A 13,730-nucleotide genomic window follows, 5' to 3' on the forward strand; every position below is an offset into this window, starting at 1 on the left:
TGTAGGAGGCACTGAGCACACTTTATATATATCTACTATAATAAAACCCTAAGCACGAATGCGCACTTCAAACTTCGTGATCCATAGCTCCGTGCCAGTCCTACTGCGCATGTGGAGTTTTAAAGGGTGACGACGGACGCAAGGAGGTGGAGAACAAGCCGGTGACTCCCCGCTCCCGCTTTCACTCACTCTAAGGCCCGTGTGGTGTTCAAATTGGCCCGCCAGCCAACAAATCGCTGCCGCCACTGCTGCTCTTTATTCGCATCTGCCCTCCTCTTCAAAGCAGCCGGCTGTAGTGAAACTCGCAGGCTGCTCTCCACCTCGGTAGCACGTTACCTCTGACATGATCCCATACGTCAGAGGAGGGGTGGGATTGCAGGGAAGGGGTGCTGCTGGATGGGGGGAGGTAAAAGGAAGGGAGAAGGGCTGCTGCTGTACAGGGGGAGCAGTGAAGGGGTGCTGCTGGACAGGTATTGATGGACAGAGGGAGCAGGGAAGAGGTGCTGCTGAACAGGGGGGAGGTAAAACGAAGGGAGAAGGGCTGCTGCTGGACAGGGGGAGCAGGGATGGGGTGCTGCTGGACACAGGGGAGGTTAAAGGAAGGGAGAAGGGCTACTGCTGGACAGGGGGAGCAGGAAAGGGGTGCTGGTGGACAGCTGAGGAAAGAGAGAGACAGAACGAAAGAAAAACAGACACACACATCTAGGGCTTAAAGACTAGTGTGTATATATATATATATATATATATACACACACACACATAACAACATTTTATATGTTTTGTTGTATATTTTTGCATAGCTTGTTATTTTTGAAAGAATATAAGTAGATAAATTGAGCAGTGCTTTTAGTAAAAGTATAATAGTGAGAGCACTATAATAGCTTGATTTTCTCTCGTTTTGGTATGAATTAATAAGCATCATTATAAAGCTAATGCTAGCACCTACATTTTTCTGGGCAGAAAATAAAACGTACTTTGAAGCAATTTACAACTAAATGGAAGTTCTGCCCCTTGGCAGCTCCTGCTTTGGCGTAGTCTTTCAGCAGCACAAAGAGCTGCTTGGTCAGCTGCTCGGTATTCTTCTCTATAGATGGCAGCGGGAATTTCAACAACCACACCAGGGACTGCAGAGCACCAGTGATGACCTGGAAATATGAACATAATGAAAGGTGACAAAGACCTCTTCCTCTAACCCTCTATGAAATACTTCAGTCTAAATACCACTGTCTACGTAACAAAATCAACCATCACTTACATTCCATACCATGTCATACCTAACACATATGTATGTGTTTTATGTATTTTGATTGTGTATGTTTATTTTAGAAACATAGAAATAGACGGAAGATAAGGGCCAGGCCCATCTAGTCTGCCCACCCCAATGACCCTCCCCTACCTTTCTCTGTGAATAGATCCCACGTGTCTATCCCATTATGCCTTAAAATCAGGAACGCTGCTGGCCTCAATCACCTGAAGTGGAAGACTATTCCAACGATCAACCACCCTTTCAGTGCAAAATAATTTCCTGGTGTCCCCGTGCAGTTTCCTGCCCCTGATTTTCCACGGATGCCCCCTTGTTGCCGCGGGACCCTTGAAAAAGAAGATATCTTCTTCCACCTCGATGTGGCCCGTGAGATACTTGAATGTCTCGATCATGTCACCCTTCTCTCTGCGTTCCTCGATTGAGTACAGCTGCAACTTATCCAGTCGTTCCTCGTACGGGAGATCCTTGAGTCCCGAGACCATCCGGGTGGCCATTCTCTGGACCGACTCCAGTCTCAGCACATCCTTACGGTAATGTGGCCTCCAGAATTGCACACAGTATTCCAGGTGGGGCCTCACCATGGATCTATGCAATGGCATAATGACTTCAGGCTTACGGCTGACGAAACGGAACCCCCACGAATATTGGGAGAGTGCTGTACCATACCTTTACATCCATAGACTGCAAGCAATCTATCAGCAACTGCAGAAAAGGATCCAACATTTCAAGAACGTGTTCATCTGAGGAATTGACTCTGGATTTCTTCAAGCTCATGTGCAGCAGCTACAAATATTAAGAGCGGCGTTGTATTATTTATTTATTTAGACTAATTACTCGCCGTTATGAAGAGATTCACCCAAGGTGGTGGACAGAAAGTATCATTCAACATAGAATAACAGCATAATAGTAGTAACAAGACCAAATATAAAACATAAATGCAATGAATGAGGTAAACTCAAAATCTGAAAATTGAAACTTAATAATAGGCCTACCATGAAACAGTTTAAGGGTAAGGGGTGCTGCTGGACAGGGGGGGAGGTAAAAGGAAGGGAGAAGGCCTACTGCTGGACAGGGGGCGCAGGGAAGAGGGGTTCATAGACAACCCAGCGAAAGACATAGGCGCGCGCCGACAACTGAGCACAAGACTGAGGCGCGCGCCGAAGAAAATTACAGTTTTTAGGGGCTCCGACGGGGGGTTTTGTTGGGGAGCCCCCAGTTTACTTAATAGAGATCGCGCCAGCGTTGTGGGGGGTTTGGGAGGTTGTAACCCTCCACATTTTACTGTAAACTTAACTTTTTCCCTAAAAACAGGGAAAAAGTGAAGTTTTCAGTAAAATGTGGGGGGTTACAACCCCCCAAGTCCCCCACAACGCCCCACAACGCGGCGCGATCTCTATTAAGTAAAGTGGGGGGGGGTCCCCCCTACACACACACCCCCGTCGGAGCCCTAAAAACAGTAATTTTCTGCGGCGCACGCCTCCGCGCTGCGCTCAATTGTCTGCGCGCTCCTTTGTCCCGGTGCGCTTTTGACCTGACACCGGGAAGAGGTGCTGCTGGACACTGGGCAGGTAAAAGGAAGGGAGAAGGGCTACTGCAGGCAAGGGGTGGTGGTGGACAGCCAAGGAAAGAGAGAGACAGAAAGAAAGAAAGAAAGACAGACAGACAGAAAGCAGCCAAGGAGAGAGAGAGAAAGAAAGACAGACACACACATCTATTCTAGCACCCATTAATGTAACAAGTTTAAAGACTTGTATTTCAATAAATGACTAATTTGTTTGGTCAAATACCAGACAGGCTTGTGGTAAGGTTGGACTTGGGGGAAATAAATTTGGCAGTTAGGAGCAATTTTCCACACTAGCTACTTAACTTGGCAGACCAAATCTATCCATTACAAAAGAAGTCTTAAATTTGGCTAGCCAGTGGTCAGAACCCTCTTCTTCCCACTTGCTTTGTAATAGGGCATCTCCCACCTCTCCTTCCTATTCACACAAGTCCAAACAAAATCCTACTGACAGCCCTGCTTAGACAAACATTTTCTCATCTGTTATATTACTGTCCCAATCTGGTATCATTCTGGAAGGATGTTTGGGCAAGGATAACAAATATATTGGTATAATAGAATCAATAACACATGCTGTCATTTGGAGAAAGTTAGGCATTAAAACAGCAGTGTCCCTGTACAAGGCTTATTTGCCAATTTTTCTAATATCTCTGTCTTTGAAAATAATTCTTCAGAATTAGAACTCAATAGTTACTCTTTGTGAAGTGGTAGAATCAAGTCAGTGTCACTTTTACATATGAAACAGCTGCTCCACAGCACCATAATATTTTGCCAGTTTGGGTTAAAAAAATAGGAACTCCTAATGCAATAAGGGGATTTATAAGGATACAGTGGTACCTTGGTTTACGAGCATAATTCGTTCCAGAAGCATGCTCGTAAGCCAAAGCACTCATGCATCAAAGCAAAGTTCCCCCATAGGCCATAATGTAAACCCAGATGATTTGTTCCACAACCAAGGTTTGCTATGGTAGCCCAGGGACGGGTACCTGTCTGTGGGTGCTGCAGCCGGGGTGGCTTCCTTCCCTCGGAGTCCCCGTGTGGCTACCCTCCCACTTCGGGCGATGCCTCTGCCATCCGCCAGCGCCTCCTGGCTCCCAATCCAAGCCAGCACCATCTTGTGCAAGCATGCGCACAACCTCTTAGTTCCCGAGCCAAGCCAGTCGCCACCCCGACAATGTGCATGCCACGTGCAAGCACTCACAACGTTTTCTGTACTCTGTTGAGTTTTATGTATTTGTGTTCTTAAAAAAACAAACATAAAGACAGCTTCTTGTTCCCCCTCTCTTGCCTTCCCAGAACGACCAAAGCACCCACACCCACAACCCAGCAATTCTCTCTAAGCAAAACTGAAATGAAGATTGGAAGATTAAGGCTCACTTCCTCCTCCTCCTCCCAGCTTCAGCAGGGCACATTCAGTACTGCTGATTATTAGCTGCATTTTACACAGAGAATCCAGTTGTTAATCTAGCCAGCCAAATTTTGACTAGCTAGGTTTAGAATTTTCAGCTACATTCATCAGAAAACTAACCTATTATTTTGGTCATCGTATTTTTAAGAACAGCCCTTACCCGAAGTCCTGAATCCACCAAGACATGCATATTAGTCTTGCTACTGATAGGAGCTTTTTGCCCTCCTCGGGCTGGGGCTGGTTGGATTAACAGGCAGCTCTGGGGCTGAAGACGAGGATCCGGTGGATCTTGTACTGACATTTTATTTCTAAAAATTAGGATTAGACAAGAAAGGGTTTAGGTTTCAATTTCATTTGATTTGGATATCTGAAGAAGGAAACTAAGTGGTCTCAAATAAAATATTCAGGTTTTCCCTGCCACCAATATGGCTGTTAGGACTCTTCAATGAATATTTCTCACTATGGATAAAAAAATCTTATATTTGTTTGACAGAGCTTAGCAGTTTCAGGAGATAAGATGATAGAGCAGAGCTCAGTTCAGTGTTTTCTGTCTCCACCTGCTGGTTGATCAAAACAACTACCCCACAAGTACTGGAATAGTGTGAAGCTGTGATATGGAACATCAGGTTGCAAGACAGACTACCTCTTTTTGTATAAAATTAAAAGTCATTTTTGGCAAATATCTTAGGATTTGCATATTTAATAAATAGTAATTTTATTAAATAGTAATTTTCTATGTCTAGTTACATTTTTTTTGTCATTCACATTGGACCCTCAGGTAACTTGCAAAATATACGAGGGTCATTTCATAAATAATGCACACTATTTAAAAAAAAAATTTACATGTTTTATTTTTTTTTCAAGTATTTCTTTACAATCCTTCAATATAGTCTCCCTGCTTTGCAATGACCGAGTCCCAACATCCGGGAAGCTTCATTATTCCATCCAAGACACCATTTTTGTTCAGTTGCCAAATGGCTCGGCTACTGGCAGAAGAAAGCTCTTCTAGAGATGCAAAACAATGCCCATGCATAGGTTGTTTCATCTTTGGAAAAACGTCAAAGTCTGGTGGACTCATGTCTGGACTGTAGGGAGCATGAGGTAACACCTCCTAGTCATATTCATGTAGTTTTTCAATAAGTGGAGACGCTCCATCTTCCCCATGGCCAAAAAAATTTTGACGAGCTCAATCAAAAGTCAAATAAATGATGATTTTTGCTTATGATCATGAAGGCATCATCATCACAGACAAAGTTCCATGTAGAAGAACTGTCACAGCAGTGTATCATCGTGATTTTTTTGTAAACAATGCGCAGAAAAATGCACAAAACCCGACCTCAGTTGCTCTTGGCTGACCCACTCATTCTTCATGACAACGCTCACCCGCTCATAGGTGAATGTCATTGAAAAACTACACGAATACGGCTAGGAGGTGTTACCTCATGCTCCCTACAGTCCAGACATGAGACCACCAGACTTCGACCTTTTTCCAAAGTTAAAACAACCTATGCGTGGACATCGTTTTGCATCTCTGGAAGAGCTTTCTTCCGCCGGTACCCGAGCCATTCGGCAACTGAACTAAAACGGTGTCTTGGATGGAATAATGAAGCTTCCCGGACATTGGGACTCGATCATTGCAAAGCAGGGAGACTATATTGAAGGGTTATAAAGAAATACTTGGAAAAAAACAACAACATGTAAATATAAAAAAATATTGTGCATTATTTTACTTTTTATCTAATTATTTAATTTAATTATTTATATACCACTTATATCCTAAGTGGTTTACATTCAGGTACTTTTATCATATTTTCCTATCTGTCCAGGCGGGCTCAAACTCTATCTAGTGTACCTGGGGCAATGAGGGGATTAAGTGACTTGCCCAGGGTCACAAGGAGCAGCGAGGGATTTGAACACACAACCTCAGAGTGCTAAGGCTGTAGCTCTAACCACTGTGCCACACACTCCCACATTTTGAAATGACCCTCGTAAATCTGATTTGTAGTTGTATATTTTAAGTTCGGAAACTACATATCCCATCCTTTAGCCCAGCAAACATCCACAGAACTGAGTATCTCTTACAGTTCACAGGCTTACCTTGCTTTCTCTGTTAACAATGGGAGATTTTCACTTATGAGGCCATGGCTGAGCAGGAGGAGGACTTCTGCAGTCATGTCTTTGTTGGCTATTAATCCAAACACAATGCGGCGTAATGCCTCGTGCACTTTACGGGACAGCTTCAAGCTGGTAGTGGTCTCCAAGATCTGCAGGGCATCAACATACAAAGGTAGGAAAGTGAATCAATCACAACCAGGCACTGAATCTTCCGGATTATTCTGCTCTATGAAGCGAATGTGCACAGATGGATTTATGCTGCTTTGCTATACAAATTTTCTTTGATTAAACAATTAACAAAGCTCTAAATAAATGTTTTAGAAGAGCTAGACACAAAGTCAGGGGGAAAACTACATAAAAGTTGGTCAGCTTTTCAACCTTTGCCTTACAGAGTCATTGTATCAAGATCATTTTTGTCCATATTTTTAAAAAAAAACACATATACAGGTAAACCTGATGCTTATCCACATAAATCTGGCCCTTTGAATAATTCACCCCTTTCCTATGGTAACTATGTCTATTTAAAATTTTACTGTAGACAAAATTACTGAGACAAGCGGAGACTACCCTGTTTGCCCGAAAATAAGCCCTAGCATGATTTTTAAAGATGCTCCTAATATAAGCCTTACCTCAAAAATAAGCCCTAGTTAAGATCAACCTCCGAAGCCCCCCCTCCCAAATGTCCCCCGACACTCCCTGACTCCATCCTTGACACCAGTGCTGTCTGATTTGCTGAAAAAATCAGACTCGTCGATTCAGCAACCCCCACCCCTGCTGATTTAGGAGGCCTCGGAGCGGAGGTAAGGGGTGCAAGGGGTGGTCCACCGATGGATCAAAAACTGGCTGGCGGACAGGAAACAGAGGGTTGGAGTAAAGGGACATTACTTAGATTGGAAATGGGTCACGAGCGGAGTTCCACAGGGGTCGGTGCTGGGACAGCTTCTGTTCAATATATTTATTAACGACCTGGAGGCGGGAACAAAATGTGAGGTTATTAAATTTGCAGATGACACTAAACTATACAGCAGGGTCAAAACCATGGAGGACTGCGAAGACCTCCAAAAAGATCTGACAACGCTGGAAGAGTGGGCCAAAAAATGGCAAATGAGCTTCAACATAGTGAAATGCAAGGTCATGCATGTTGGGAAAAAGAACCCGATGTTCACTTACAAGATGGGGGGATCACCGCTAGGGGTGAGCAACCTTGAAAGAGACCTGGGAGTGATGGTAGACACAACATTGAAAGCGTCGGCGCAGTGCGCCACAGCCTCAAGGAAAGCGAACAAAATGTTGGGTATCATTAAGAAAGGTAGCACGACCAGGACGAAGGAAGTCATCCTGCCACTGTATCGTGCAATGGTGCGCCCGCACTTGGAGTACTGTGTCCAGTACTGGTCGCCGTACCTCAAGAAGGACATGGCGGTACTTGAGAGAGTCCAGAGAAGAGCAACTAAGCTAATAAAAGGTATGGGGGACATCTCATATACTGACAGACTGAAAAAGCTGGGGCTTTTCTCGCTGGAAAAGCGACGACTTAGAGGAGACAGAGGAAACCTTCAAGATCATGAAGGGCATAGAAAAAGTGGACAGGGACAGATTTTTCAAACTATGGGGAACCACAAGTACAAGGGGGTACTCAGTGAAATTGAGAGGGGGAAGGTTTAGAACAAATGCCAGGAAGTTCTTTTTCACCCAGAGGGTGGTGGATACATGGAACGCGCTACCGGAGGATGTGATAAGCAGAAGCATGCTACAGGGCTTCAAAGAAGGTCTGGACAGGTACCTGGAGGACAAAGGGATTGAGGGGTACAGATAAGAGTAGAGGTAAGGTTATAGGGATAGGATTAGAGGTAAATGATAAAATTAGTCAGAGACTACTGTTCAGGCAGTGGGCCTGATGGGCCGCTGCGAGAGTGGCAACTTCTTATGTTCTGTCCAGTTTTTTCTTGAAAACTCAGTTTTGATTTTATTGGCAGATTATTCTTTAGGGTTATAGTTGTTGAGCTTTTTACAGAGGTATTTGAACATCTTCTTCCAAAGTATGCGTATTAAGACCTTTAAGTTTGTCTCTACACTCTTTATGAAGACCACTGACCATTTTAGTAGTCGCACTCTGGACTGAATCCATCCTGTTTATATCCTTTTCAAGGTGAGGTCTCACACCGAGGCATCATCACCTTCTTTTTCCTACTGGCCATTCCTCTCCCTATGCACCCTAGCATCCTTCTAGCTTTCCAACCTGTTTGGCCTTCTTAAGATCATCACATGATTACACCCGAGACCCACTCCTCTTGGGTTCTTCAGCCCCTAAAACTGTACCGTTTCCTTTGATATTTGCAGCCCAAATGCATGACTCTGAATTTTTTTAGCACTAAATCTTAGCTGCCAAATCAATACATTGAGTTGACATATTAAGGTCATGCAGCATATTCCTTCATGGAGTACATTCAGATGGTATCATTCTGCTTTACCTGTTTTAATGGAAGGATGAGCTTTATAACTTGATCCTTGCTCACAAACTGAGCAAGGAGCTCATACGAATCATAACTTTTGCTACTACGGGCCTCCATGACCTTGGATACTATCCCTTTGACCTCCTTCTCCTCAGCGATGTCTCCAAAGAGCTCATGATTGAAAACCTTTAAATGGAAGAGAAACAACAATGAACAAAAAAAAAACCCCAAAAGGGTCAGACTTTCTCTTTCATTTCACTGCAAATTTTTATTGAAAGAGGGTAAGACTAAAAGCATAGCGGTAGAGATTTTTATGAACTTGGTATTTGATAGATCACCTTTCATACCTAGACATCAAAGCAGTTTCTCTCTAAATGAATACTGAAATAATAACCACAAGATTCTTACACAGAACTCAAAGTAAAGCAGGGAGTAACGGATTCTCTAACCAGAACCATTGTCGGTGGCCGCCGATTGCGTGTCAATCAAGCAACGGTGCCGGTTACAGAATCATGCCTCTGGCAAAGGTAGCCACCGGAAATGGACAGATGGCAGCCTACTAGCGCCTAAAAAAATGGCGCCTTTTAGTGAATCCAGGCTAAGTAAATAAACAGTGTGACAACTGCTACCAAGATAAAGCTTTAAAAAAGGGCTTGAAGAGGATGTGTGAACTTCTTTAAAACAGTGCTTCTCAACCTAGTCTTCGGGGTTCACCCAGCCAGTTAGGTTTTCAGGATATCCACAATTAATATGCAGGAGATCTGCATACCAAGGAAGCAGTGCGTGCAAATCTATCTTACACATATTCATTATGAATATCCTGAAAACCTGACTGGCTAGGTGTGCTCCAATTACTGGGTTGAGAACCACTGCTTTCGAGGATGGTTGTGGAATGAGTACATGAACTTGGAAAAAATATAGAGGCAAGTTTTGTGTTTTGTTTTTTTCATTTTCCCCAAAGTATAAGCCAGAAAATAAAGAAATAATAATTCACACTGAACACCGTTGCTGGACATTTTTATTTGATGCAGTCATCCCTCTACCCTCCATGCCTCGCTCAACTGCTCGGCCGAGGCTTGGATGACTCAGGTCAGGACTCTGGCTGATCCAGTCCAGGTCTCACTGGGTCACAGTTGTTAGCATCGGGTGTTTGGCAGTGCTGCCGAATGATGAACAGATAAGTGGTCGCCTTTTCTTGCGGTCTTGCAAGGTTGCTGTAGGAACTTATGGCAGCCACTTTCTTTAGTGAAATTGCACAGGGCAGAAGTGTAGGAGAATTGTTCCTGCCCTGGACCACCAGGAATTAAGGTAGACCCAGCAGAAGCCTGCGATGGGATCAGGAGGGGGGCAGGGTGGTGCAGAGCAGGGGAGGACTTGAATATAAACCAAGACCCCCACTTTTGGGCTATTTCTTGGCCCCAAAACCTCAGTTTATATTTGAGTATATACAGTATTCTTCTGTGTTGTGATCTACAATAAAATATTACTACATTAAATGCATCTCATTTGGCTGGCAGTCTACTTTGCTTGATTTAAAGCGCATAATTGACATTCTGGTCTTTTGTATTATATCACAGAAGAGAAATGTAAACTCCGGATATCCTGACTTCTCCCGACTTGCTAGGTTAAGCTGATTGTCTTGTTTGTAACTTTGCTGTCTGTGTACAGTCTCTTACTCTGTTAACCGCTCTGAACTGTTATGGTATTGCGGTATACAAAAATAAAGTTATTATTATTATTATTATAAAAACATCTTACTGTTCTAGAAGACATTTACCACAGGGTAGTCAAGAAGCTGGAATAAATGAAAACAGGTCCAGGGTTCCTGGTATTTGTCATCTCTGACTATTGGTTCAGATTCTAATTCTCACCTCTACCAGAATGTCCAGGCAAGCATCCAAATCTCCACTCTTCAGGTGGCTGATAAGGCCTTTCAGCAGCAGGTTAACAGTAAAAGTTAGCACATGAACCTATGATGAAAGGAAAGCCGAGATTAACTTACCCTCTTAAATGTAAGCAGAGCCTTATTCAGACAAGCATACATGAAAAGAACGCATGTGAAAATCTCCTACAGTATTAAAAATATCTTTCAGAATAGCAGAGTTTCTTCCGGGCTTGAGGATATGGAATTGGGAAGGCCAGCCTCCAAAAATTGGTGTTGCAGGACAAGAGTAGGTAGAGCGTGGCTTTTCTCAGTCATGGAATACTGGGCCAACCACCACAAGTATGATTATTGCCTCAGGGAATTATTATACCACGGATTCTATATATGTCATCAAAATTTGGGTGCAGATTCCAGATTTGAAAGCAAACTAATTATTGCGCCATTAGTCAATAATTGGTGTTAATTGGCACTCATCTGGGTTTACATGATTTTATAAAATGTGCATCTAAATTTTATAGCATGCAAATCAAAGAGGGGTGGACAAATGACCCCTAACTTTAGACACCCTGTTACAGAATGATGGGGTATATTATCAAAGTTTAAAATGATTATTGCTTCAAGCTTTACTGGGCTCCCATTTCGAGCGCTGCTCTTCAGCCGCTCCCCAAACACGAATAAAAACAAAGCCGTTTACCTGATATCCCTTGACCAGTACGGTCCGCATCTCCTTTAAAAGATATTGCAGGTAGCGGGCACCCAAAGTCTCCATGATTTTCATGAGTGTGTTCCGTGCAATATCTCGGATTTCCTGAGCTCGGTTCCTCAGCAGCGTGCAGATTTTGAGCAGAATGCTTCCAAAAAGAAAGCAGGAAGTTAATTAACGTACGGACACAGAGCCCCCCAAGACAGAACTGAACAGACTCAAAAAAAACACTAAACACTAAAAGAAAGCGATTCATGCCCTACATATGGAATTATTGTATTACTTTGGGAGGAAGGAAGAGAAAGTTTTCTCTCTGATCCAATGACACAGGGACAAAGTTTGACCCTGTCCCCGCCCTGTCAGGTTCTGTCCTCATCTGTACAAGCTTCAAACACTTATGATTTTAAATTTAAACCTTTTTTTTTTTTTTTTTAAATCGCAAATAGAGACTTCCTTCTCAAAGATTCGGTTGCTTGTGTTTTTACATAATCTGGGAAGATAAGTACATAAGAAGAAGAATTGCCATACTGGGACAGACTGAAGATCCATCAAGCCCAGTATCCTGCTTCCAACAGTGGCCAACCTAGGTCCCAACATAATTGCACTGTCGCTCAGATGTGGATGTAGAAGAGAATCAACACTGTGGGCTCCTTTTACGAAGGCGCGTTAGGGCCTTAATGCGCGGAATAGCGTGCGCTAAATTGCCACGCGCGCTAGCCGCTACCGCCTCCTTTTGAGCAGGCGGCAGATTTTCGGCTAGCGTGCGCTAAAACGCTTAGCACACTTTGGGAAAAGGAGCCTTATGTAGCAGATGAATATGAAAATAAGTCTCATTTAAGTGTTGGAAATGCTCCTTGATGACAGCAACAATGGATTAAACCAGGGGTCCCCAAAGTCCCTCCGAATCCAATCGGGTTTTCAGGATTTCCCCAATGAATATGCTTGAGATCTATGTGCATGCACTGCTTTCAATGCATATTCATTGGGGAAATCCTGAAAACCCGACTGGATTCGGCCCTCAAGGAGGGACTTTGGGGACCCCTGCATTAAACAGTAAGATGCTTGAGCAACTGGGCACGTGATGGAAGGACATTGCGGATGGCAGAGACAAGACTCCAGTTGCCACATCAAATGTAGACAAGACACAAAAGATGCCATTTAACGGTGTTTTGTTTAAATCCAAAAGCAGCTTCTGCAGTTATTTTTAATCTCTAAACTCAGCTGGCAGTTGTCTAAGATATGTTAAGTTTTTACATATTGATACTAGCATTTTATAGATGCTGTTTCATCTAGTTCGATCAATCAAAATGAAAAACCAAGAGAAAGATCACCTCAAAATCAAACTCTATAATAGTTCTTCAAGCGAGCAGGATCAACTCACACAATTATATCACTACTAGTCTTTAAGCCCTTTACATTAATGGGTGCTAGAATAGATGTGTCTGTCTGTCTGTCTTTCTGTTTCCTTGGCTGCTGTCTTTCTGTCTGTCTCTCTCTCCTTGGCCACTGTCTGTCTGTCTTTTTTTCTTTGTCTCTCTCTCTCTTTGGCTGCTGTCTGTCTGTATTTCTGTCTGTCTCTCTGGCCCCTGTCTGCCTGTCATTCTTTTTGTCTGTGTCTCTCCCTGGCCCCCTGCCTGTTTGTCTTTCTTTCTTTCTCTCTCGCTCCTTGGCCTCTGGCTGTCTGTCTGTCTCTCTGGCTCCCTGTCTGTCTGTCTCTCTGGCTCCCTGTCTGTCATTCTTTCTGGCTGTGTCTCTCCCTGGCCCCTTGTCTGTCTGTCTCTCTATCTCTCTCCCTGGCCCCCTGCCTATCTCTCTTTGCCCCCCGAGCAAACCAAGATTGCTGCCAGCCCCCCAGCACACCCCTCCCCTCAAAAGCAGCCCCTTTTCCCTCTCCCCCTCCACTTCCCTGTGCAGTAGTAGCACAGGACTTCTCGCAGCACCCGCACCCTGTCCGCTTTGTCCAGGCCGAATGCCACCCTCCTGCCATTGCTCTCGCCGCCGCACACACAGCAAGCTGATGCACACCGCACGCAACGCAAATTGAACATGGCCACAGAGTCACACATCATGGAGTCAGGGATCACAACGTTGTAAGTGCACATGCGTGCTTAGAGTTTTATTATAGATGATAAATAATAATTTAGTGATTTGGATGTCCTCAGTGTGAGTTGCATAAGTCAGAAAACTGCAAAGCATTCAATACTTATCTCATACAAGAGCACAAGGCTCAATGGAGCACATCATCACAGGATCTTCCTGAGTGCATAATAATAATGTAGTATATACCCACTCAAATAATAATGGAATGAGTGGAGACCAATCTCAAAAGTGCTACAACACT

At 43.8% G+C, this 13,730-nt stretch overlaps 1 protein-coding gene across 1 annotated transcript in view; it reads right to left on the bottom strand.

Annotated features, from left to right (window-relative positions):
• UTP20 (UTP20 small subunit processome component) overlaps positions 1-13,730 on the bottom strand; it is a 204,108-nt gene that overhangs the window by 36,672 nt on the left and 153,706 nt on the right. The window contains exons 43-49 of the mRNA XM_033952529.1: positions 11,381-11,537; positions 10,673-10,771; positions 8,820-8,987; positions 6,331-6,497; positions 4,394-4,541; positions 1,931-2,047; positions 975-1,145 (exon numbers count right to left, since the gene is read on the bottom strand). Coding sequence (XP_033808420.1) covers positions 975-1,145; positions 1,931-2,047; positions 4,394-4,541; positions 6,331-6,497; positions 8,820-8,987; positions 10,673-10,771; positions 11,381-11,537 — 1,027 coding nt within the window. The remainder of the gene's footprint in view (positions 1-974; positions 1,146-1,930; positions 2,048-4,393; positions 4,542-6,330; positions 6,498-8,819; positions 8,988-10,672; positions 10,772-11,380; positions 11,538-13,730) is intronic.

This window comes from Geotrypetes seraphini, chromosome 7 (genome assembly GCF_902459505.1).
Source record: "Geotrypetes seraphini chromosome 7, aGeoSer1.1, whole genome shotgun sequence".
In the NCBI taxonomy this organism is placed as follows: domain Eukaryota; kingdom Metazoa; phylum Chordata; class Amphibia; order Gymnophiona; family Dermophiidae; genus Geotrypetes; species Geotrypetes seraphini.